Source organism: Neofelis nebulosa, chromosome 6 (genome assembly GCF_028018385.1).
Source record: "Neofelis nebulosa isolate mNeoNeb1 chromosome 6, mNeoNeb1.pri, whole genome shotgun sequence".
NCBI lineage: Eukaryota > Metazoa > Chordata > Mammalia > Carnivora > Felidae > Neofelis > Neofelis nebulosa.
In genome coordinates, this window is record NC_080787.1 from 101,369,411 (window position 1) to 101,396,531 (window position 27,121).

Sequence of the window (27,121 nt, forward strand, 5' to 3'; positions counted from 1 at the left end):
ATACGTCCCTGCGATTAAAAACTTCATATTTCTTGCCTGTGATAGTCCCTACACACATTCTTCCCTCAACTGAGAGAACCAGATCAGTGAAAACTGAAAACATTTCTTAGCTCTGTTGTCATATCTTTTCATGCCTACAATTTTGGCAGAGAGCTCTCTTCTGTCTGGGAAGTTGCCACCTTCTACTTCACAGTCTCTAGGACATCCTGGGACCTTCTCCTCATTCCCCATCATTACCATTCCAGGTGTCTCTGTCCTGGACATTGGAATTTACAGTGTCAGTCTTAGTTTTTCTTACCAGGTTAGAGTACCAACCCAGTCATTTCCTGTTCCAATTCCCACTGAAGACCCTCTAAAACATCTGCCAATAGAAGCAATGTAAAAACTGTTAAGTCTAGCTCCTTTCCTTTTAGACGGTAATTTGTTTCAGTTTCATGTACCTGACTGCCCAGAGTCCCAATAGCAGGCTGTGTACATCCCTCTTTGAAACAGTTTTTCTCTCATCATCTGTAAGTTTTTATAGTCCAGTGCCAGATATGGGCCCACTGTATTCTTTTCCCTTTAGTTCCCTGAATACTCTTCACGTGTCTTTTAAGAGTCTTCTACAGTCATATTATTCCTACTTCTGACACTAGTTTTCATGGTGTCACAATAGAGTATTGATAGTATTGAAGGGAAAACACTACCTAGTTCAAGAATATAACATTTGTTTAGTGGCAAAGGCTGCAGAAACATATCCATGTGGTGATAGTTGCACAAAAACAGAGGATGACATAGCATATTCTCATTTGAAGTTGTAAGTTTTTCTGACACGTGAGGGCCCAGTAGCTGACAAGGACAAAGATCCCATCAGGTCACCTTTGTCATTCTTGGGTTGGTAGGTGGGGGGGGCGGCGGGGGGGGGGGTGGCGGGGAAGCAGGGAGGCTTACACCCTCCTGGTGAATCCTGACTGTTGTGGAGACTCTGGCTATTGTACAAGGCTGCTCACCAGGTACAGCGACCACGTGCAAACTCTAGGATATGCCTGAATGTTCACTGTCAATCAGTGTGAATCAAAGCTCAGTTTCTAATCCTTCATCAAGACCAGACACTAGGCCTTCCCGAAATCTGTTCCTTAAAGGGTAAGGAACAGAATTTCTCCCTCTGGCAGTTAGAGAAACTACCTTCATGGGGTTAAGATTGTTGATGTGGCTAATCCTTAAGCCTGGGGAAGGGAATAAGATGGTTGGGACATTTTTGATGTTTACAGATTAAACTTTATTCCTTTGTAGCATGATAACACAGAACATATCGGTTTATACACTTATGAGGTCATCATATTCATGAACTAAAATATTTACAGATAGAATAATACAGTGTGTGGGATTTGCTTCAGAATAATCCAAGGTGAGAGAATTATGGGAGGGAAGTGGTTTAGATGAAACAACATTGGCTATGAGTTGAGTGGGTGATTGTTTATGTTGAGTTTATTATACTACTCTCTCTATATGTGTATATGTGTGAAATTTTCCATTATAAAGTTTTTTTTTTTAAAGATACAGAATCTTATCTTTTCTGATCATACTGGCAGGAATTTTATTAATTCTTTTGATTCTAAAGAAACAGCTTTTGTTATATTGATTTTCTCCATTGCTTTCTGTTTTCTATTTCATTGATTTTGGCACTTTTCTTTATTATTAATTTTATTCTGCTTAGTTTGGATTTAATTTGCTTTTCTTTTTCTAGTTTTTAAAGATAGAAACTTAAGTCCTTGATTTTAAAACTTTGTCCTTTTTTTTCAGTTTTTTATTATTTATTTTGAGAGTGAGAGAGAGTGTGCATATGTGCATGAGCGGGAGAGGGACGGAGAGAGAGGGAGAAAGAATCCTAAGCAGGCTCCACACTGTCAGCACGGAGCCTTATGGAGGGCTTCATCGTATGAACCTTGAGATCATGACCTGAACCAAAATCAAGAGTTGACTGCTTAACCAACTGAGCCACCCAGGCACCCCCTGCTCTTTTTATATAGCATTTTAATGCTATAAATTTTCTTCTGAGTACTATATTAATTGCATGTCATACATTTCAGTATGTCCTGTTTTCCCTTGTGATTTATTCTTTGACCCATGGATTGTTTTAAAATGTGTTGTTTAGCTTTCAAACATTTGATGATTTTTCTATACATACGTTGATTGCCTTTTCTTTTCTTTGTTTTTCTCCTTCCCCCTTCTTTTTATTTTTTTAAAGTTTTTACTTAAATTCCAGTTAACATACAGTGTAATATTAGTTTCAGGTGTACAATATAGTGATTCAACACTTCATACAACATTTGGTGCTCCATTCTAACTAATTCTTTTTTGTTTTTTGTTTCTTTTTGACTTATGTTTTTTAATTTATTAATTTTAAAAAGCATCAAGAGCAATTAAAGTAGTTACTGTAATATATACTAAATATAACCTCCACAAAGATGATAACATTAGGATTTTTTTTAATCCAAGTTAGTTAACATATATGTAACTATGATTTCAGGAATAGAATTTAGTGATTCATCACTTACATTTAACACCCAGTGCTCATCCCATCAGGTGCCCTGCTTAATGCCTCTCATCCATTTATCCTATCCCATCCTCTCACACAACACCCCACCAGCAACCCTCGGTTTGTTCTCTGTATTTAAGAGTCTCTTATAGTTTGCCTCCCTCTCTTTTTTTTATCTTGTTTTTGCTTCCCTTCCCCATGGTCATCTGTTTTGTTTCTTAAATTCCACATATGAGTGAAATCTTATGTTTGTCTTTCTCTGATTTATTTCGCTTAGCATATTACACTCTAGTTCTATCCACATTGTTGCAAATGGCAAGATTTCATTCTTTTTGATTGCTGAGTAATATTCCATTGTGTGTGTGTGTGTGTGTGTGTGTGTGTGTGTGTGTGTGTGTGTGTGTAGGTATTTATCCATTCATGAGTCTATGGACATTTGGGCTCTTTCTGTACTTTGGCTATTGTTGATAGTGCTACGATAAACACTGGGGTACATATGCCCCTTCAAATCAACACTCCTGTATCCTTTGGATAAATACCTAGTAATGCAATTGCTGGGTCATAGGGTAGTTTTATTTTTACCTTTTTGAGGAAACTCCATACTGTTTTCCAGAGTGGCTGCACCAGTTTGCATTCTCACCAGCAGTTGATTGCCTATTCTATAAATCTTGCTCTGAAGTCTATGCTTAGTATCAGTGTAGCCACTTCAGCTTTTTAAAATTAGCATTTATGTGATCTATCTTTTCCCATCCTTGTCTTGCAACCTATCTGTCTCATTATACTTAAAATGGTTTCTTGTAAGCAATACATGGTAGGGAATTTATTTTTTATGTAATCTGACATTCTCTTTCTTTCTTTTTTTAATGTTTATTTTTGAGAAAGAGAGAGCACAAGTGGGGCAGGGGCAGAGAGGGAGAGAGAGAGAGAATCCCCAGCAGGCTCCATACTGTCAGTGCAGAGCCCAATGTGGGGTTTGATCTCACAAACCTGTGAGATCATGATCTGAACCAAAACCGATAGTCACATGCTTGACTGAGCCACACAGGTGCCCTGACATTCTCTTCCTTTAATGAGGTTGTTTAAACCATTTACATTTAATGTGATTATTGCTATGGTTGGATTTAAATATGCCATTTATTTTTTCTGTTCTTCCCATTTACCTCTTTTTCTGACTTGTTTTATTTTTAAGATTCCATTTTATATCTTATATTAGCTTGTTTTTTTTTTTTTGTGGTTGCTTCAGAGTTTAGAGTAAGTCAGACACTTAACCAACTATGCCACCCAGGCGCCCCCAAAGTATTTTCTAATTTCTTTTTGATTTCTGTTTCTTTTCCCCAATTGTTTCATTTAGGAGTGTACAGTTTAATTTTCATATATTTGTGATTCCAAAATACCTTTCTGTTATTTCTAATTTACTCCATTGTGATTGAAAAACATACTTCATATAATTTAATCTCTTTTTTTCTAATTAAAACATTTTTTAAAATGTTTATTGCCATGAGAGAGAGACAGAGTGTGAGAAGGGCAGAGAGAGAGGGAGACACAGAATGGAAAGCAGGCTCCAGGCTCTGAGCTGTCAGCACAGAGCCTGATGCAGGGCTCGAACCCATGAACCATGAGATTGTGACCTGAGCTGAAGTCCGACACTTAACTGACTGGGCCACCCAGGTGCCCCTAATTTAACCTTTTTTAATTATTAAGGCTTGCTTTATGGGCTAGGATATGATCTTTCCTTCAGAATGTGCCATATACACTTGAGAATAATGTGTATTCTGCTGTAATTGAGTGGATTGTTTGTATAGATGTATGTTAGGTTTAGTTAGTGTATATTGTATTCTAAGTTTTTCTTTTTTTTTATGTTTATTTTTGAGAGAGAGAGAGAGAGAGAGAGAGAGAGAGGAGATGAACAGAGGAGGGACAGAGAGAGACACACACACAGAATCTGAAGCAGGCTCCAGGCTCTGAACTGTCACCACAGAGCCTGACATGGGGCTCGAACTCACAAACTGCAAGATGACGACCTAGGCCAAAGTTGGACACTTAACTGACTGAGCCACCTAGGCACCCCAGTTGTATTCTAAGTTTTATATTTCCTTTGATCTTCTCCTTAATTGTTGTATTCTTATTGAAAGTTGGGAGTGCCAGGCTGGCCCACTCTGTACATCATGTGACTCTTGATCTTGGGGTTGTAAGTTCAAGCCCCACAATGGGTGTAGAGATTACTTAAAAATAAAATCTTAATTAAAAAGTTGAAAAAAAAGTTGGATATTCAAGTCTCCCAACTATTATGCTACATTGTCTATTTCTCCCTTCACTTATGTCAGTTTTTGCCTCATGTATTTTGGGGCTCAGTTGTTAGGTACATATGTTTGTAATTGTTATATTTATCCTTATGTATTGAAGTTTATCATTATGAAATTCCCTTTTAATCTCAAATCACATTTTTTGTTTTAAAGTCTGTGTTGTCTGGGGGCACCTGGGTGGCTCAGTTGGTTAAGCGTCCGACTTCAGCCAGGTCACGATCTCACGGTCCGTGAGTTCGAGCCCTGCGTCAGGCTCTGAGCTAATGGCTCAGAGCCTGGAGCCTGCTTCCGATTCTGTGTCTCCCTCTCTCTCTTCCCCCTCCCCCGTTCATGCTCTGTCTCTCTCTGTCTCAAAAATAAAATAAACGTTAAAAAAAAAATAAAAAAAGTCTGTGTTGTCTAATGTTAGTAGTGGTTGCTCTTTGTGTTGATACCTTTTTTTTTCCTTGTGTTTTTACTTTCAACCTAGTTGCATATTGAAACCTAAAGCATACCTCATATAGACAATATATTGTTGGATCTTGCTTTTTATTCATGCATAGTCTCTGCCTTTCAACTGAATTGTTTAATCCATTCACAAGTTATAGTATTATTGATATAGTTGGATTTACACTTGCTCTTTTACTTTATGTTTCATGCCTTTTTTCTTTGTTGGTTCTTCCTTTTACTGTTTTTACATTAAGTGAATATTTTTAGTGTAAATTTTAATCTTTTATTTTCTTCATTATTTTTTTTGTATTTCTTTTAGTGAAGAGCTATTTATCTCTGAGAAGTATAAAGTTTCATCAAACTGAAATGTCTCAAATTCAAAATGAAGCATTGTATGCTACTATATGTTTTGAGATTAAAAGGCCAATAATGGTAATAAGTCTGTATTCTCAGGCCACCTGTAGGAAAAAGTGCTCTATGGTGGAGGAATATAGTTGGTTCTCAAAAGTAGATGTACAATATCTTTCTTATAAGAACCCCTATTGATATTTTATGAATAAGTAAGGCTCTGTGACATTATAAACTTATAATTGTATGTTAGTAAGTAACAACAACTTTCTGCTTTATATCCTGTAGGACATAGGTAGGCTATTATGTCTGTTAAAATCACAAAATTGTCCTTTTGGACATAATTTAGATGTGCACTTAAATATTTATTAATCTTTTATTAACTTAGGGAGTACTGAATTAACAATTTCAAAGATTTGGAAATATTTGAAATACCTCCTAAAAAGTGGTATAGCCGCAAAAGAAACTCATCTTGTATAGACTTCGGTATCAGATTCCATCAGTCAGCTCAGCATAACTTTTATCTTCCATGCTTTTATTGAATGGTAATTTGACAATAGCATATCACAGTGTTTATTTTCCGCAGGCCAGACAGGACCAGAATAGAGCTGGCCCACCATTTCCAGCTAAACACACTGACAAAGTATTCAACTATATGGCTGTCTTCATCTAGTAAAGTGTAAATAAGCTATATACACAACGTGTACACGAGTAAATTATATGTATGCTTATACCTGTAAAAGTACAGAATAAAGTTCTTAGATTTCCATAGAATTCTTATATTCTTTTTTATTTCATCTTCAAATAGATTACATGTGTATAAAGGTCAGTCTTCAACATTAGGAAAGTTGATCTGGCAAAAGTCCTTGGTCTTTAGTTCCTTGCTGTGTACTTTTTTAACTGTTAAAACTCCCTTGTCTTCCCTTTCCCAGATGGATAGGACCGTTTTCTTCTCCTGAAGAGGAGTCAGAGCTTTTTGCTCCCTAGCTTCTTCCTCATTTTTATTTATTTATTTTTGTAATCTTCAGTCATTCTAGCTTTTCTTAAATTTTATGAAAAGGAAATATTGTATCTACCAAGTTGCAGGTCTGCATGTTACACCACTGACTTATTTGTGGGGAAATGCAATATTTAGATTTAGTAGAAATTGTATATGGAGTTGGGGGCTGAGAAGAGGGGGTCAAGGTCTGGAATTTGAGAGCGAAAGGTGCTAGGTCCCACTTTCTGCATTAGACACAGGTCAAGATTAATGGAACCAGGTAAGTTACTCTCCAGGTGATTGAGAATGGTGGGAAATTTAGAGATTGAAATGGATCTCTGAACAGTCAATTAAGCCTTTGAGTGATTGAGAAGATAAATACTAGGACAAAATCCATTCTAACAACTGATTCCGTTATGTAAAACAAACCTACAGGATTTGAAATGCAACCAAGTCTGTTTTATATTAAGGCAAATATAAACCAACTTAATCTTAGACCTGCCTCCAGCCCCAGATTATGTTTGGTAAGAGCACAAAGAGCTGTACAGCATGAATACACAAGGAATCAGTAGAGTGAGAAGGCTCACTGCCAGGGAAGTTTGGCACAAGAACTCTAAGAGGAAGGGGAAATTTCTCCCTCGTTGAATCAACTTTGGCTCTCTGGAATAGAGAACATGGAGAGAGAGGGACCAAGGAAAGCCAACCCTATTCTACTTGTTGATACCCTAACAAGCTGTTGATTTTAAAAAGGGGATAAAGGGGCAAAGTGTGGGTAGCATTCTGTTCCTCTGAGTCAATCCTAATGAAGTGGGAGGTTCTTGAAGAAATTAATTTCCATTTAAATTCATGTGTGACCCTCTTCTAGAAACCTCCACTTCTTTTGGAATTTTAGTTGAGAATTTCAAATGATCCAGCAATAATAAGGTCTTTTTTGACATGTTCTATTTCTCCAAGTTTTTTGTTGAATGCCTGATTTCCGCTATAGAAATTTTCTTAAAATTGGAATGACTGATTCCTTTCTGTTTACTAACTTAATATGGAAAAATAAATCATGGTTCTCATACTTCCAAAGCAATCAGGCTTTTAATCCAGGGTACTGTACTCACAGGTTTCCTGTAGGAGTTCATGCCAGATTTTCTGGCAATGAAACAGTGGTCGATTCCAGGGCTTTTCTGACTTAAAGACACAGCAGTACTACTTAGCACAAAGTAGAAACCTGCCCCTGCATTGCAGTTTCCACGCTTAACAAACAGTGACAGAAGCAATGAAATGGGTGGATTTTACCAGGGCATTATAGAACAAAGGAAAAATAGTCTGGGCTCTGCTTGGGCCCTGTGTACACTCCACCCCCCCCCACCCCCAAAAAAAATCATCTGAAAAGAATGACTTTGCTTTTTCTTCAGAAATGACTTTAATTCTCTGACTTTTGATTATCTGTGGGCAGATTTTCTGTTTTGCATCCTATTTGCCCCAAACGCTGGCATACAGTAGCATCCCACTGGTGGGGCAATTACCTAGAATTGAAGGAAGTCACTTAAATTCTTTATCCCTACTCAGTTGTAGGAGCTTATGTGTCTGTTTTACCGGAGGGATACAATTCATAGCACCTGAGTTTAATTTCTGCATTTTCTCCTGATCATTTTCATGCTACTCAAGTCACTCTTTTATTTGTTTATTTATTTATTAAGTTTTTATTTATTTTGACATAGAGAGACAACATGAGCAGGGGAGTGGCAGAGAGGGAGAGAAAGAGAGAGAGAGAGAGAGAGAGAGAGAGAGAGAGAGAGAGAGAATGAGAGAGAATGAGTCTCAAGCAGGCTCTGCACTGTCAGCACGGAGTCTGATGCAGAACTTGAACTCACAAACCGTGAAATCATGACCTGAGCCGAAATCAAGAGTCGGATGCTTAACCTACTAAGCCATCCAGGTGCCCCAACCCATCACTCTTTCTTAAGACATGGCACTTTGTGGTTGAAATTGAACTACACGAAGCTGAAGAGAAAGTTTTCTTCCTTGCTATGTGACATGATATTCTTGTAGCCCTGAAAGAAAACTCTGAATTTAGCTTCCCTTTTACACTGAAAAAAAATATTTAATTTAGTGCTATCTTTAGGCTGCAGCTTTTCCATGCAACTGCTGTTGACTACCAGGTATTATACCTTCTTCAAATTTGACTGGTTAGGGTAGAATATCTTTTAATTATGTTTATAACTTAGGTCTGATTTTAATCACTGTTTGTAGTTATGTATAACGTAGATCCTTGAGTATTTTTTGTACATTTGTTTTCTGAATATACCTATTGCCAACATTAGGTCTTGTGTCCCAAACACTTAATTTTTTGAAAACTGTCTGATCCTGTTCCTTCTTTGGAGCTTCACAGGCATGCTTGTATTTTTGAGGATAGATTGTTAGGTAAGATGGAGTCGTAGACTCATTCCCATTACTCCAGTTTTTCTCCATTATAAGTACCTTTCTTTTCCTATTTTGAGGTTAAAGTCATTTTCTCTGGTGGGAAATTTTATAATAATGTTATGTTCTTGAAATTTCCTACTTAAAAAAGTCAAGAGATCTTAGTGTTTTTAAAAATAATCATTGTTTTTTAATTTCAGAGAGAAAGAGTGTGAATGGGGGATAGGAAGAGAGGAAGGGAGGGAGGGAGAGAGACAGACAGACAGACAGACAGACAGATAGACAGACAGACAGAATCTTAAGCAGACTCCACACTCAGCATGGAGCCTGACACAGGGCTCCATCCCGTGACCCTGGGATCATGACGTGAGCTGAAATCAAGAGTCGGACTCTCAATCAACCGAGCCACCCAGGCACCCCTTAAAAATGGTGTTTAAATTTTATGTATATCATAATGACATTTTACTAAGCAAATGCTTCTGGATTAACTACTGGATTAATTATATTTGTATTTTAAACCCCACCCACTTCCAAAAATAACTTGAGGCAACTTACATTAAAATCATTCATGTCCACTAAAATCAACTACAATGGAAGAGATGGGGAAAAAAAAAAAAACAAGTGTAGGCAAGGATGAGGAGCAAGTAGAACTTTCTGTATGTGCCCGTAAGAGAGTAAACTGCCATAACCATTTTGGAAAAGTGTCTGGCAATATTTACCAAGCTGAACATTGGTATGTCCTATGAGCAGCAATTCTAGTTATACAACCGACAGACATGTACACATAAGTTTACCAAAAGGCGCATGCTAGCATGTTCACATAGCGCTATTCATGGTTGTCCTGAACTGTAAGCTACACAAATGCGCATTGTTCAGGACTGGATTGTGTCCTCCCCAAATCCATGGGTGAATCCCAACCCCCAGTGGGACTGTGTTTGGGGATAGGGCTTTTAAGTAGATAAATTGAATGAACGAAGCTAGACACATGTTAATAAGGGAAATGAGTTTATGTAAAGCAATAGGTACCCTAACACCCAACTTGAAAATAATTTAGGATACACTCATAATGATTTGATCGATATCAGTGCAAAATGGCATTTTCCTATGTCTGGAATATTTGTCAACCAGCAAAGATCAGATCTATCAGAGAGGCTGATTAATGCTATGTGTTTTAAAAACCTTCAATTAAAAAAAACCTTTTACCTATTAAATATTAGAGATACTTTTAAAATAATTTTATTTTGTATTTATTTTGTGTTTCCTTTTTTAAACAATTTTTAAATGTTTATTTATTTTTGAGAGGGAAAGAGAGCATGAGCAGAAAGAGGCAGAGAGAGAGAGAGAGAGAGAGAGGGAGACAGAATCCGAAGCAGGTTCCCGGCTCTGAGTTGTCAGCACAGAGCCCAACGTGGGGCTTAAACTCACCAGCCCTGAGATCAATGTCTGAGCTGAAGTCGAATGCTCAACCGACTGAGCCACGCAGGTGCCCCCGTGTTGTTTCCTTTTAGTATTTTCTACTATCAAAAGTGCATATCCAGTAGAGATCATTTTTATGTTGGTGAAATATACAGCATAATATATTATAATATAATATATAAATGTATGTAAATCTGTATAAATATCTGAAAATGTCATAGTATATTGTAATCATGATAAGTCATGAATTTATTTTTATGCCATTTTTTTACAGGAAACTGCTGAAGATTTTAGTAAAACCCTGTACAGAAAAATGATTCACTGTTTATTATTATGGACACACATTATTTGAAAACGCATGAAATATTGTGATGAATACAGAATAACTTATGATTTCAGGAATTGGAAACACTTTTTTTGCAGGGATGCCCCCTGATTTTCCACCTGTGTGGTTACCCTCAAGTCTCCTCTGGTTCTCCATGCCAGAAGGACTGCAGGTTTTCTTTGGAGTTTTAGTTGCCCTGAGCAGTCCTAACTTTACTGCCTTCAGTCTGAAAATTGTAAAATGGGTAGTTCACCCCATGTTTTTCCCTTTTCCCAAGTGTCAGTTCTTTCCAGAATCTGCCTGCTTCTGTTCACTGTCCAGTGCTTTCAGATTACCTATTTTCTCTTTTGTCTAGAGTTTATAGCTGCCATGGGCAGGAGGGTCACTGGGGGAAGTGCTGATTTGGTTCTACTGGACCAAGAACTCTTCTCGCTTTTCTGAGAGCACACCCTCTACTATCTTACAAAGAAGGCTGCGTGGGAAATGGATTTTTTGAGAAATCACCTGTCCAAAAATATCTTTATTTTGCTTAATTAATAATTTGACTGGGCATGGATAGTTTGGCAATAATTTCCCTTTAGAAAATTTTAGATGGCATACTATTATCTTTGTGCTTCCCTTATTACAGTTGCAAAGTTTGATGGGAATTGATACAATCAGTTTCTTGACCTTTTATATTTAAACTGTTTTTTCTTTTGAAGTTTTTGGAATATTCTTTTTGTATTCCTGGTTTCTGAAGTTTCATGGTAATATGCCTTGGAATGGAGCCTTTCCCCCCATTCTTTGTGCTCGGTGTTCACAGGACTTTTTTTTTTTTTTTAATGTTTATTTTTGAGAGAGAGAGGGGGCAGAGGATCCAAAGCAGGCTCTGAGCTGACAGCAGTGAAGGGTTAGGGACTCAAACTCACGAACAGTGAGATCATGACCTGAGCCAAAGTCGGATGTTCACCCAACTGAGCAACCCAGGTGCCCCTGGACTCTTTCAACTTAGACAAGCATGTTCTTCAGTTCCAGGAAATTTTATTTTTATTTTTTCAGTGCTGCTTCTTTTTTTTCTCCATAGGTTTTGGAGCTTCTCCTGGTTAGATATTGGACCTTCTGGATTTATTTTCTAATTCTTTTATTTTCTCCTCTGTCTCCTGTTTTTTTGTACTCCTTTTGTTCAGTTTTCTGGAAGATTACTTCAACCTTTTTCTTCTAATTCTTTTCCTGAACTTTTTATTTAACAGTCCTATTTAGAGCTCTTTTATATGCGCTAATTGTTCTTTCCGTTTACAGCATCCTTCTTTTTTTTTATATTTAAAAAAATTTTTTTTTTAACGTTTATTTATTTTTGAGGCAGAGAGAGACAGAGCATGAATGGGGGAGGGTCAGAGAGAGGGAGACACAGAATCTGAAACAGGCTCTGGGCTCTGAGCTGTCAGCACAGCGGCCTGATGCGGGCCTCGAACTCACGGACCGCGAGATCGTGACTTGAGCCGAAGTCGGCGCTCAACTGACTGAGCCACCCAGGCGCCCCCATCCTTCTTTATTCTATGGATATAATATCTTTTTCTCTCTAGGTGTATTAGAGTGTATTTTTCTTTGTTTCCTCCAATATCCTTTTTTCTATTTCTTTATTTTGGTCTTTATCTTCTATCTTAGAGGTTTTCCTTAAATGCCTAGAAATACTTGGTTGTCCATTCACACTTAAGATTGAAGCATTAAAAAGCTGATTATGGATAGGGTGTTATTGATTGGTATGCTTCAGTGGACGGTGGTAGACAAGGTGGCAAGTCAGGTTTTCCATGGAAGAATTCCCGATGTCACTATCTTACAAGTCTTTCTTTTGACTATTCATTTTCCTCTAGAGCGTTTCCTCCAATCTTTCTACTTCCTAGGGTGGAAATTTGGCTGGTAGGGTTCTGGATGCTGTAGAGGGAGGAACTGTTGGTTTTGCTATTTAATGTGTAGGATTTCACTATGGTGTCTCTCCCCCTTTCTTTGTTGTTAAAACTGACCCAGATGCTAAACTTACCAGTTTCAGCTGGAATGGAGGAGGTATAGGAATCTTGCTATCCAGGTAAAGGCAGGGAGTCTAAAGAACTGTCTTTGTCTTATTTTCCAACAGTGCCCCTGTTTCCAGCCTGACTGATATCTTCAAGTATATCTGGTAGTGCTGAACCTTTGGAGAGTTTTTAGTGAGAATTGGCTTACTTCCTATTAGCTTAGCACTCCATCTCCCGCCTTCTGATTTCTCAATCTACCAAGGTCCTACTCATCCAAACAAACAAACAAACAAACAATGCCAGATTTTTCTTCTTTCAGGCTACCCTAATCTTTCCAAGTGATTGTTGTAGAGAACCTTTCCCCCATCACTTGTCTTTGAGAGAAGGTAAATCATCCTCTTCTTTCCTAAGGAGAAGCACTTATAGCAATGGACAATCATCTAAACAAAATCAACAAGGAAACAGTGGCTTTGAATGTCACACTGGACCAGATGAATTTAATAGATATATTCGGAACATTCCATCTTAAAACAGCAGAACACACATTCTTTCAAGTGCATGTGGAACATTCTCCAGAATAGATCCCGTTAGGCCACAAAACCAGCCTCAAAAAATTCAAAAAGATTGAAGCTATACCATGCATCTTCTCTGACCACAGTGCTATGAAACTAGAAGCCAACCAGGAGAAAAAGTCCTAAGGGAAAGAAGGGAGGAAAAAGGGTCTTATCACAAATACTAGACACAAAGACCAATGACTCCTGATCCCATTTCCCTTCCTTATAAAGATGCTGTGGTGTGGTGAAGAGACAGTAGCATTTGGAGTAGGGTTGATTCTCTTCATTATTTAACCCTGGGGGCAGGAGTCTGGATCCGTCATTGGTGGCACATTGGTAGTTCTCTTTAGACACTTGGGGGCACTAAGCACTTCTAGCCATCATCTTTGGACCTTAATTGCAGTTTCAGGACAAGAGGAAAAAGTTGTACTCAAAAACTGCGTAATAATTCATTGTGTGAGTGTATTCCTCATTGTGGGACATTAGTTTCTTTGTTTCTTTGTTTTCACTGTTTTGATGTTAGCGGTGTCGCAATGAACCTTATAGTTGTTAACCATTATTATTTCCACAGGTGAAATTCTCATGAGTGAAATAGCCGTGTGATATGGTTTGCATGTTTTTAATGTTTTTATTACATATTATCTGGTTGCCCTGAACTCTTGTACCAATTTTATACTCCTCCCAGCAGTAAATGAAGAGGGTCCATTTTCCCCTTACCTAGGCATGCTCTAGTATTTTTCTTATCTCTGCCAATTTAGATAAAAGAGTAAGGTCTCATGATTTTACTTTGCATTTGTTATCACTAATAAGAATGAATGATTTTACATAGGCTTCTTGCCCATTGAGCTATTTTTTTTTTAAGTTTATTTATTTTGAGAGAGAAGGTGTGTATGCAAGCACTTGTAAGTCAGCATGAGTGGGCGAGGGGCAGGGAGCCAGAGAGAGAGGATACCAAGCAGGCTCCACACTGTCAGCACAGAGCCCGACCACAGAGCCCAACACGGGGCTCGAATCCACAAACCGTGAGATCATGACCTGAGCTGAAATCAAGAGTAGGATGCTCAACTGACTAAGCCACCCAGGTACCCCATTGAGCTATTTTTTAATGCAATTTGTCTGTTCAGGTCCTTTATCAGTTTTTCTGTTGGGGTATTATATTAATTATTATTATTAATTATTATGATAATATGCCACAAATATTGCCACTGTGTTTTCTAATACTTTGTTGTTTTATTTCTAATACTTTGGTGTAAAGTTTTGTGTTTTAAGATCTTAGATAAGTGACTTAATTCTCTGAGTGTCAGTTTTCTGCTCTGTAAAAATGGGATAATAACACATACTACATGCATGGCAGGGTGGGGGTAGTATAGGTAAATTAGCTGTTACATAATAGTTGCTCAATAAATACAGCTTTTGTTCTTCCCTGTGTGGCACATTGAAATAGTTGAGAATCATCTAAATTTTTTTACTAGAATTACAAAGCATATTCAAAGATGTTTAAACCAGATATGAACTTGTATAATTAGTAAAACTCTGAATCTTTTAAACTAATATGGATAGGTAGGTTTTAATTTCTCTTTTTACTTTTCTAATTCTCATCCTTTTTTTTTTTTTAATGTTTATTTATTTATTTTGAGAGAGAGAGAGAGAGCGTGCACAAGCAGGGGGAGGGGCAGAGAGAGAGGGAGAAAGAGAATCTCAAGCAGGCTCCATGCTGTCAATGCAGAGCCCAACATGGGGCTCAATTCCACCAACCGTGAGATCATGACCTGAGCGGAAACCAAGAGTTGGACACTTAACTGACTGAACCACCCAGGTACCCCTCTAATTCTCATCCTTTAAAAAAAGGTTAGTTCTGGGGTGCCTGGGGGGCTCAGTCAGTTAAGCGTCTGACTTCAGCTTAGATCATGATCTCATGGTTTGTGAGTTCTAGCCTGGCATTGGGCTCTCTGCTGTCAGCACAGAGCCTGCTTCAGATCTTCTGTCCCCTGCCCTCTCTGCCCCTCCTCTACTTTCTCTCTCTCTCTCTCTCTCTCTCTCTCTCAAAAATAAATAAAAACATGAAAAAAAAGTTAGCTCTGATTGATGCATCCTTTTAAGTAGGGAAATCTGGTCTGGTTGAGGGTGAAGACTAAGGTTTTCTTATAAATTACCTGTTAAGGAATTATGAATAAGTTTATTTCTGGTAAGGATTTCTTTCATATCATCCTCATTTATTTTGTGTCCATATGGATACATCTAATAGAACCAAAAAGGCATACCAGCCCCTCCTGTTTTTAAGACAATATGAAGCTGAGGTTCCTGTCCTTCAGCCAGTCAATAGAACTCACTCCCTGAGGTCAAGTACAAATTGGCTTAGATGGAAAACCGTCTATTCAATTGTACATTACACGAACTACTTTTGTGAACATTTATTTTTAGGCCACTACAGCAGTAAAAAATTTTATTTTGCATGTTATAATTTCTGAGTAACTTTTTATGATAATAGAATTTTTGTCAGATACTGCTATAATAAAAATAATTGTATCATTTCACATTATATACATTTCACATTTCACATGCAGTGTGCCATTTCACTTATAGTGAAATCATGTATAGTAATTTCATAGATGAGGTAGAAGATGTGGCCTGACTAAAGTCTTGTGAGCCTCATTTTAATGTTACAGTATATTAGAGCGCAGAGTAAAACAGAAATCACCACTGATGAAATTTGCAAGCAATTATTTATTGACCAAATATGCTTTTAGAAATGTAACCGTGTTCTGCCTTGGTTATTTTTCAGAATTCATTTCTCCCCTTCTGTTGGGTAACATGCCTATCCTAAGGAGAAGTTAACTTTCTACAAGCCAGCAGATATCCTTGGTGTCTGGCTTTGCTCCTTCTCTATATCCCTTAAAAAGTGCTTTGGCTTCTCCAACAGTTGTTGCGTTTACACCCATTACAAGGTGGAGACAATTCTAAATGAATTCTCAAGAATAATGTTGGCAAAGCCATCTAAACATACATGTGCTTGGTGTGGGCGTTGACATTTACATTGGCTTGTGTGATTTCTTTCTACCTTTAAAGTTGTTTTTTTGTCTCTATAATCACTTTCTGTAGTGCCATTTTATTATTTTAATGCTACCCTACTCAGATGTCATACAAGGCCTTACTTAAGTCAAATAGCATTTCCCCTGCAAAGTTAACCATTGCAGATGATGTTTTTAAGATCCTTTCAGGTGGAATGGTTATTACATGGAATGTGACAATTCCATATCCTTCATAATAACTGAATAATAACATAACAAAATGCAAATGGCGTTTTAAAAGCATTTGCTGGAGAACAGTTGAAGAATTAGGTGCTGGTGTGTTAAATGCCTGCTACCTGATAATTATCTCAGGGAAGGAATGAGTTTAGTTTTGTTTAAACTTAATCTAAAGAAAAAATAATTTGTCATTTTAGTTTTCAGTAAGACTTTATTGAGATGATGTCCAGAATTGAGTTTAATTGCTTCCACACCTAGGTAAGAGTGACTTGTATGTCAAAATTAAGCATATCGGCAAGTTATCCTGTATAAGGTTGTATGTAGAGTTGACGTTAACTTACATTTGCACTGGAAGTTTTTTTTTAACAGCATTTATATTTTTTTGCCGGTTATTTTATTGACAGTTAATTTATAAATCTCTCTTTAAAAAAAAAAAAGTGACAGGAAAAAAGGCCATAGTGTTATCACATTTGTATTTGTGAGTTCCCTAAACCATATGGTGATTTGTAATTAGAATACAAAGGATTCTTTGATGAGACTAACTTCCCAGTAGCCAGCAAGTGGTAGGCATCTCAGAAGGAGAGAGTTTTCTTGAATTTCTGACAAGGACACTTTTGAGAGAAACTGTGTGGTCTATAATTGTCCTTATACTCGAAGTCTGATAAAGTTATTGATGTGCAGATCAAGTTGGTATTTCGAAGCTGGTCATTTAATTCTGGATGTTTGATCCTCTCAGCCAGTGGCTTGACTTGATTTTTTTTTTTTTTTTTTAAGCAGCTTCAATATTTAATTTCACATGTACCCTCTCAGTAGAGATTTCAAAGGATACTTTGCTGGATGCTTGACTGCCTTGTCTATTTGCTCTTGTTTTGCATGCAAGAGAGAGCCAGAAGCCTTTCTTCTCATTGTGTACACATAGTATTAATGGATTTACTCTGCCTGTATCGTCTCATTACTGGAAACAGCCAGAAGCACAGAAGTCTTTCAGTGTATGCAAATAAGGCAGAATCATCTACCTGAGAGTTAATATTCTCTGCTTTTAAGTGTATTCTAAATCTAATGTTTGTATTTAGAGCATAACATCCTGTTCTCTTTCTTTATGGGCAAAAAGCTAAGCAGGCTCAGGCAGCTGTTTGATGTTGGCTTCAAGTGTTATTAATTTCATATTCTATTATTCTTTTCACTGTAGCACAAGTGAAGCTGATGTGGAGGCTGTCATGGATAAGTTGTTTGATGAGCTGGCTCAGAAACAAAATGATTGTACGTAAGTTAATTTCTCTTGAAAGAGAATACATTTAGAACACAATGCCCAATCTCCACTGACCAATTAATAAGTTCCATTGCTGTATATGGGTTGATGCCACGCTCAAGTGGCAGTCATTGTATCAGCATTTTGTCTAATTTATGTGTTGAATCATGTGCTATTATTCATCAAGCTATGCATTTCCTATCTGTAAGAGATGAATTTTATAGTAATTATCCAGACAAGATTGAGTCTTTGTTCATGTTCCCATAGTAACTAGACCAAGGATTCTAAAAGTGCAAGGCAGAGAGCTGCGGCTGAATAAAGCCTGTGGAACTGTTGCCGACTGCACATTTGAAGAGCTGTGTGAGAGAGTAAGTATCCAGACACGTCCAGACTCATTGGCCTTTTCACATGTTAAAATACTTCATATTTTCCTCTCTGCCTGTTTCAGATTTTAAAATACCATTCACAGAGTCGGAACTGATTTAAAAGTCTCATTAAGGGAAATACTCATCTGTATATGCCATGTCCCTTTTATAGATATTGGCTCAAAATTTGTACTTAGAGGGATGCTAAAGCAAAATTAGAAATACAGAGAGAACTATCAACTGTTGCTGGAAGCAAAACAAAAATCACTTTTAGGAATGTTCTGTAAAAGTCAAACATAAGAGAATTAGGTGTTTTTTTTTCTAAATTGAAGTGAGATTAGTATGTGGAACAAGGAAGATGAAGTAATACCACCATGATCCAAGGAAGTAGGACAGAAGAATTTCTGTCCCTCAGTCCCATTGCCCACCTGTTATTGCCATGACTTACCTATTTGGGTGAGGGTCAGAGAAAGTGAATTTCTCTAACTGTGCCATCTATATTATATAATAATATACTCAACAGAGAAAAAAATGTATATATACACACACATTCATATCAGTGAGAAAGACCTGGATTGTAACTGCATTATAGATATGAATTCTGTCTTTTAGAAGCTCTAGAATTGTCACTACTCAATGGATAGTCAGTGTATTTATTGACTGTAAATCTTGAGAAGAATCCAAATTATACATAACTTTAAGCATAATTCCTCAGTTGTCATGTAAATAGTCTCCGACTTATCTTAAATTTTAGGCAACCCAAAAAAGAATTTTTCAGCGAGTGGGAAGAAGAAAATCTTTATTTATAGTTGCCCACCATTTTATGAGTACTTTTCTTACAAGCTAATGACTTAATTACTTTTAGCCAGTGTAATTTTGTAATTTTTAAGTCAAAGATGATTCTAATCTGCAATTGTTATTACAGAAATAAAGCACTTCAGTAAGGTTTAAGAGCTAGTCACATCCTCTGACAGGGTGATGAGGTCACCCCTGGTAGTGAAAGTCGTTCTGGGTAATGTGGATCCTTCACACCTCTACGGGATCGTTTCATCAAGGTTGAATTTTATCTCTAGACAAAATTCTATGAATGCTTTCATTTAAGTTTTACTTACTTTGCCAGAGAAATAAACTTGAGAAAAATCTTATGTATTCAAAAGATGAGGCTCATCTTTCTTCCATAGAAGGACACCTAGGGAGGAGAGAAGAAGGACAGACCTGTTCCATTTTGGGGGAAGATGGTCTCCTGGAGCAGATACTGAGTATTTACCTATATTTTTTTATGTGATCATTATTTCAGGAGACACTTAGTACCAGGAAAAGCCCACTATTCAGGGACTCAGATCTTCATAGTTACTCTGTGGAGGTGGTGGGGAAGAAGGTGTTGCAGAGAATTCTTTTTCCTTTATTTACAAAATTTCAGAACAATTAAATAAATTCAGGTAGAAAGTTACTAGTATACATCTTACCTTTTTAAATCAAGTTATGGTATGAGTCAATCACGAGATTTTGTCCCACCCTTTTCTTAGAATTCTGAGGGCCCATGTGAAACAAACTAGGTCTATGCATATGTGTTGAAATTTTACATGTAACTGCTTATGTCCTAAATTCCTTATCACACATTCAACTGCATCCCATAAATTGGCATTGCAAGGCAGCTGAAGGACCAGAAGATGATTTTCAAGATGGCTTTCGACACCAGGACTATGACTCTTTAACTTAAGGGTTGATGAAGAATGTGAGGAAGCAGAGAGAGGACAAAAAGAGTTAGGGATAATTTTTGACATTGGATTTGCACCCTTCCTACAAGAATCTGACCCACTCTCTACTAAGCTCTTTGTAATCTCACTTCTGCCCTACCTGTCCCCTGTGCTTTAGCCAGGCTGGCTCCTGCCTTATTTGGACATGGTATTGCCAGAAGTCAGCATATTTGAGAAACGGCACACGTAAATCAGCAATGCTGCAGGAATGATTTTGCTGCTGGGAAGGTAAAGGGCCAGGGAGATTCCTGGGCTGTCTCGGCTCTGGTGATTAATGCCCTTATTCCCTGATGCTAATCACCGCTGTTGGCATCCAGACACCATCAGCCTTGACTCTTGGCCAAATAGTAGAGATAAAAGCTATTCATCCTTTAGTATTTAGTCAGAGTGTACCAACCGCAGGACACAAACCAGAAGTAGTTCCCAACCAGTGGTTTCGCTTGGAATACATGAAATGAAATAAAGCATAAAATAGAAAAGCGAAATGTTTTTTAACAACTCCCCAAGAGATACTGTTAGGTACAGTTATAAGGCTAACCATATATGAACTAATGCGCCATAATCAAGATTAATAGACAGATGAAGGCCAAAACATGTATCTGATGGATCTCCATTCCTTGAACACTAAAAACCAAAAAAGGAAACTAATAAGCAAGAAGTTGACAGTGAACATGTGTACGCCCATGCATATGCATCAACTGATATATTTTTCTGCTTAGACTTTACAAACACACCTGGCTACCTGTCATTATTTTTAAGACACAAATAACTAACTACTCTTGCAAATAGTTACTTGTGAGCACAGTTATCAGTTGAGGAAACAATTTTCTGCAGGTGTAAAAATTACATTTTTCAATAAGGAAAATTTAGGTATAGTCAGTTTACTCATTAAGCCTTTAGAATTCAGCTTTGGCTCACTTTCTTTGAACAGGGTTCTTTCATTTTTGGTCCACAAAAGTTTAACCCTAAAGCAAGTGTTTCTCAAACTATTTGGTTTCAGGAACCGTTTACACTCTTAAAAATTATTGAGAGACCCAAAGAGCTTTTGTTTATATGGGTTATCCCTCAATATTTGCTCTATGTATTAGAAATTAAAACAGAAAATTTTACAATATTTATAACTTATTTAAAATAACAATGATAAAAACCATTATATTCAACCCATCAAATTAGCATAAGTAACATTTGTATGAAAAATAACATTTTATAAAGTGAGAATAATTTAGTAAGAAGAATGACATATTTTTTTGCAAAGCTCTTTAATGTCTGGCTTAATAGAAGATAAGGACAACTGCGTATCTACTTCTACATTCAATCTTTTGTGATATTTTGGTTTAAGTATGTAAGAAAATTTGGTCTTACAGAGATATGTAGTTGGAAACGGGACAAATATTAAAAAAATTTTTTTTAATGTTTATTTATTATTGAGAGACAGAGAAAGACAGAGCATGAGCGTGGGAGGGGCAGAGAGAGGAGGAGACACAGAATCGGAAGCAGGCTCCAGGCTCTGAGCTGTCAGCACAGAGCCCGATGCGGGGTTCGAACTCACAAACCGTGAGATCATGACCTGAGCCGACGTTGGACACTTAACCAACTGAGCCACCCAGGCACCCCGGGAAAAATATTTTAATAGCCATATCAGATAATTGTGGATACCCTTTTTTTTTATAAGTTTATTTTTTTTTTTTTGCGAGAGAGCATGGGGGAGGGGCAGAGAGAGAGAGGAAGAGAGAGAATCCCAGGCATACTCTGCACCATCAATGCAGAGCCCACAAACTGTGAGATCATGACCTGAGGCAAAATCAAAAGTTGGATGCTTAACCAACTGAGCCACCCAGCTGCCCCATGGATACTCTTTGTTGATGCTACATGAAAATTCAACAAGAACTTCCTTCCACAGAGCACAGTATGAAAAGGGTTGGGGGGAAAGGGTAACTTTATAGGGGAGAAACCGGACAAACACCACCTCAGACAAATGTGATCAAGGTTAACATCAACAGCAATAATTCATGTTGATAGTTTATACCCTTGATATGATATGATGAAAATAGCACATGACCTCTGTGGTTGTTCTCCCATTACCATAATTCCAGCCTAATCATGAGAAAAACATCAAACAAATTCCAGTTGAGGGACATTCTACAGAATAACTTCCCAGTGCTCCCCAAAATTGTCAAGATCATCAAAAATAAGGAAAGTATGAGAAACTGTCACAGCAGAGGGGAGCCTAAAAGCCATGATGACTAAAAGCTAATATGGTATCTTAGGTGGGATCCTGGGACAGAAAAAGGACCTTAGGTAAAAAGTAAGGAAATCTGAACAAAATATGAACTTTATTTTTTTTTAATTTATTTATTTTGAGAGAGAGAGAGGGAGAGAGAGGGAGAGAGAGGAGAGAGAGAATGTGAGCAGGGGAGGAGTAGAAAGCGAGGAAGAGAGAATCCCAAGAGCCCCATTGGTTCATTAATTGTAACAAATGTGCCATACTAATGTAAGATGTTAATAATAGGGGAAACTGGGGGAGCCTGGGTGGCTCAGTTGGTTGAGCATCCGGCTCTTGATTTCAGCACAAGTCATGATCCCAGGGTTGTGGGATCAATCTCCACAACCAGCTCCATGCTAAGTGTGGAGGCTACTTAAGATTCTTTCTCTCTACCTCTGCCCCTCTTCCCTGCTTACATTCTCTCTCTCTAAAATAAATATACTACTACTAACAATAATAATAATTATAGGGAAAACTGAGTTTGGGAGTACATGAAAGCTCTCTGTACTATCTTTTCAATTTTTCTGTAAGCCTAAAACTATTCTAAAAAAAACCCTATTTAAATATTTTTTTTAAAAACCTGACAAGAAGATTTTAAAATGTTAGTTACAATATAGTATCTGAAACAGTATCAGTGTATTTTTGGCATTCTATTATCCTTCTTGAACTTTAAATGGATCTTTTGTCATGCATGACTTTGTAAGAGAATGAATGCACTGATTACTGGAAAATATTGATTGAGTTATATAAATCTTTCAAATGTTGGCACATTTAATTATACAATATCAAAGCATTATATTCATTAATATAACCATCAGTCTCATCAGAAAAAAAAACATGTTTGAGAATTGGGAAGCTATCAAGTTCATGGTGGAAACAACAAGCTTTCCAAAATTCCAATTTTCAGTTTTTTGCTCAATTTGATCACTGACAACAAATTACTTTTAGTTGTTTTCCTTGAAGTGACAGTCTGTCTTGTTCATTTTCAAGAAAATGTCTGTGAAACATTGTAATAATGTTTCAGTGTGAATAACCATAGTTTGCCTGTAACTCATTCTTTCAAATAAAAATTATGTTCCATGATAAAAGTGGCTAGTTCAGCTAGCAACTCAAACAACTGCACAAGTGCTTTTCCTCAAGATATGTTTGGTGTATAGTGGAAGTGCTTTATGTGTACTTCCTTCACCACAAAGAATACTAAAAAGATGTGTTCTCAAGGGTTCAGATTTTAAAAATCCTTTTTACTGCTTCTTCAAGGACATCTGAAGTGGAACTGGATTTTTTTTTTTTTTTTTTTTTACTGTGAGTACATGGGCAGTGAAGAACACAATATGATTTGGTGCCACTGCTTTGATTCATGCTTAAGTGCCAGAAGTTTTACCCACCATTGCTTTTGCACCATTACTGAAAACGTCAGCACAGTGAAAAAAGTAAATAGTGTCCTAGTATTATTACTGCAAGTTTTGGCCTCAAAGGACCTCTGAAAGGGTCTCAGGGACCCCTAGAGATCTTAGAACTGCACTGTGAGAGCCACTGACTTAAGTAACAGTATTTCTGACTTCTGCTTTGCTCTCGATTTGAGCCAAGTAACTGTATCAAGGGAAGGAAAGGAAACCTGAAAGCTCATGTCATGTCCATAGAGATGAATCTGCTCACTTTCCCTTACTGTAGCTCTGATGTGGGGGGAGTGACTGGGAACAAAGACCACCCAAATATATTCTCCTTTATCCTTCTACAGTTCCCTGAAACAGGGCTTCCCAACCTTCTTCATATCATGACAGGGAGAGAGAAATGGTAAAATTCTTATTAAAGAGTAAAGAAATGAGGCTGCCTAAGCCTTGAGGTCCCTAGTCTGGAGGTGTAGATCCTTTATGGCTTTCAGGAGTACCCAAGGGTCAGTAGCACAGCTACCAGATCGTGGGGATATGCCAAGCCACATGAGTTGGACAATTCTGTACTAAGGTTCTCATCAGGGAGGGGGCTGTCACACTGGAAGATGTCTGTTCTACAGCCAGCTTCATGCTCCATAAAAGGCTCAAAGGTTAGCTCAGATGTGGGAACTCACAAAGTATCTGACTGTACTTCATGGTAGAACCAGAATTGAAGATTTGATGTAACCTGTCCAGAACATTTTTGGATAGAGTGTAGTGATTAAGAGCACAGAGTCTGATTCCCAAACTACCAAGGAGTTCAAGCCGCTTGCTAACTATATGATCTTGGGAAAGTAATTTAACACATTGGTGCCTCAGTTTTTCTAACTATAAAATGGGGACAATAATAGTGCCTACCTATTATAAATATTAAATGAGTTAATACATATAAAGTATTTAGAATGACACATGGCAATGTTTGCCTTATTATTATCCAAGTGCTATAGGCTCTCCTAATTGGGTTTGCTTTTCTGAACATGACCATATTGAATTGTAGATTTGCAAAGAAAGAATCCTGAAGATACCAAGAAGCTAGATGTTAACCTGCAGGATTGCAGATGTGAGGAAATGTGCTTGGAGCAGGGAAGGGGAGAGAGGTGTGGGAAGGGGGGAATGATCTGGGCCTCTTTAGTTTTACTTATGGCTTATAGTCAAAACCTTTTTTTATCTATGATGGCACTAATAGACAAACTGCTACCTAATGTATAAGTCTATAATATTATTTTTTCTTCGAAGGGGCCATGGCTCAAAAATAATCATTACTGACTATCAACCCCTTCATTTCTTGCCAAAGGTTTGCTTTCATGGTGGTATCAGGTGTGGTAATTGGGTAAGTCTCAAGCTTTAAGAACCTCCCAGAAAACCAGGCCATCAAAAGCTGGGACTGTCCCAGATATAACACATACCTGCTTTTTTACTTAGGGTTGGATGTGTTTTTATATTTACTGAATGGTTTTTGTTTACTGAACTATTTAGCCTGACTCAGAAGATTATACTTAATTAAGAATTTTAGGTTACATCTGAAACTGAATGATTTCGAGAGTCCTCTTTATGCAAGTATTCAGTATCTGAATTGCCATAGTTATTATGGTTGCAAAGAAATGCAAAATTATCATAACAAGAAAATAGTCACAAATGAACTGACCACTTAAAAATGTAGCCCATCCTGGGGGGCCAGGGTGGCTCAGTCAGTTAAGTGTCTGACTTTGGCTCAGGTCATGATCTCACGGTTTGTGAGTTTGAACCCCATGTCAGGCTCTGTGCTGACAGCTCAGAGCCTGAAGCCTTCTTCACATTCTGTGTCTCCCTCTCTCTGCTCCTCTCCCACTCACACTCTGTCTCTCTCTCTCTCTCTCTCTCTCTCTCTCTCAAAAATAAATAAATATTTTTAAAAACTTAAAGAAATGTAGCCTTTCCTCAAACATCTCTCACAGCTTATACTAGAACCATGCCCCCACCCATCACGTCTAAGTCTTTTGCCACTAAGTCACTGCTTGTCTGAGGTAGTAAACACCCTAACAATGTAGATAAAAAGCAAGCCTGTCCATGCAAATGAAGATTGGTCAACTTGATAAAGAAAAAAAAAAAAAAAAAAAAGAAGAAGAAGAAGGATAATGACACCATAAGAGCTTTAAAAGAAAATAATTGAAATATTTATGAATTAAAAGAGGATTTTGAGGGGTGCCTGGGTAGCTCAATTGGTTAAGCGTCTGATGCTTGGACTTTGGCTCAGATCATGATCTCATGGTTTGTGAGTTTGAGTCCCGAGTCTGTTTTGGATTCTCTCTCTGTTCCTCCCCCATTTGTGCATGCTCTCTTTCTCTCAAAATAAATAAATAAACTAAAAAAAAAAAAAAAAAAAAGAGAAACGAGGCTTTTAAAAAAACTGATGAAATCCTTAAATATTTTTGTAAAAATATTTTCTGTATAGTTGAACAACCAAATTGTGAAGTGCAGGATGTACTATTTTAGCATCCTAAAACTTTATCAAGAAAGTTATGCTGAAAATGAGTAGCAATTTGTTCACTGCTTATTCTAGGAATATAGTTTATAGGTGCTGTTCTAATCCATATTTTGTTAACTAAGCTAAAATGACATTTTATAAGCATTATTTGCATTTTTCAAGATAAAGCAAGTTTGGAGGTTGAACTGAAGGATCAGTTTTTACTAATTGTAGATGGTGATTTGTGTCTTCCAAGGAAATAACTATCTGTTGGGTAACAAGTTATGATTGTTGTATTTTGCTGTTTTAAAGAGAAAAAGAAAAAAGACCTTTAGAGAAATGCCCATAAAGGAGGGCTGGATTAGAAATGTAAAAACTATAGCCACTTGAATGTGGCCATTTCCATGATGGGTAAAGAAGAATCAGAAGGAATGAAGAAAAACTGGGTTGAGAGAACGCCTTCCTACTCTCTCCATATGACAAGTTTTCTGTTACAGGGCTCATTGTGAGGCTGGACAGTCCTGCTCGCCTTCTGTTCCCAAACTAGGGCAAGCATAGCTCTTTAGGTGATGTAGCATATAGCCCCAAATTTTAAAGTCTGTAACCCATTGACTACTTAGGCTCAGCTGCCTGAAGCTTCTCTGAGGGAGAAAGCTTGCTTTCATTTCCTGTGGAAATGTGTATGGTCCCTATAATGGGGAGAAAGCACCTAGGGATTCCCAGAGTGTCTCAAGGGAAGGATGAATGTGCTGTATACCTTCAATATCTTATCTGTCTTAAGAGTACAATTATTTTGAGGAGCAGATTTAGTATTAGACACAACTCCTCATGTTCCCTTTAAGATCACTTTTGTAAGAAAGTATGACAAGCTAATTTAATTCAATATTTGCTTTGGTCTTTGAGAGGAATGTGTCATTTACCTGCTCAAGGATTAAAAAGTATGAAATAAAATTTTAAAAATTAAAGTCACTAGCTTTTTAAAATTAGAATTTTTTATATTATTATTATTTTAAAGTAAATGACTTGGGGCATCTGCATGGCTCAGTCACTTAAGCATCTGACTCTTCATTTCGGCTCAAGTCATGATCTCACAGTTCATG

The 27,121-nt window shown here is 37.4% G+C and overlaps 1 protein-coding gene across 2 annotated transcripts in view; it reads left to right on the top strand.

Annotated features, from left to right (window-relative positions):
- The window catches only part of AFG1L (AFG1 like ATPase), a 205,459-nt gene that overhangs the window by 152,545 nt on the left and 25,793 nt on the right, over positions 1 to 27,121 (top strand). For both annotated transcript variants that reach the window (XM_058734887.1, XM_058734885.1), the window contains exons 10-11: positions 17,704 to 17,774; positions 18,031 to 18,131. In XM_058734887.1, the coding sequence (XP_058590870.1) occupies positions 17,704 to 17,774; positions 18,031 to 18,131 (172 nt within the window). The remainder of the gene's footprint in view (positions 1 to 17,703; positions 17,775 to 18,030; positions 18,132 to 27,121) is intronic.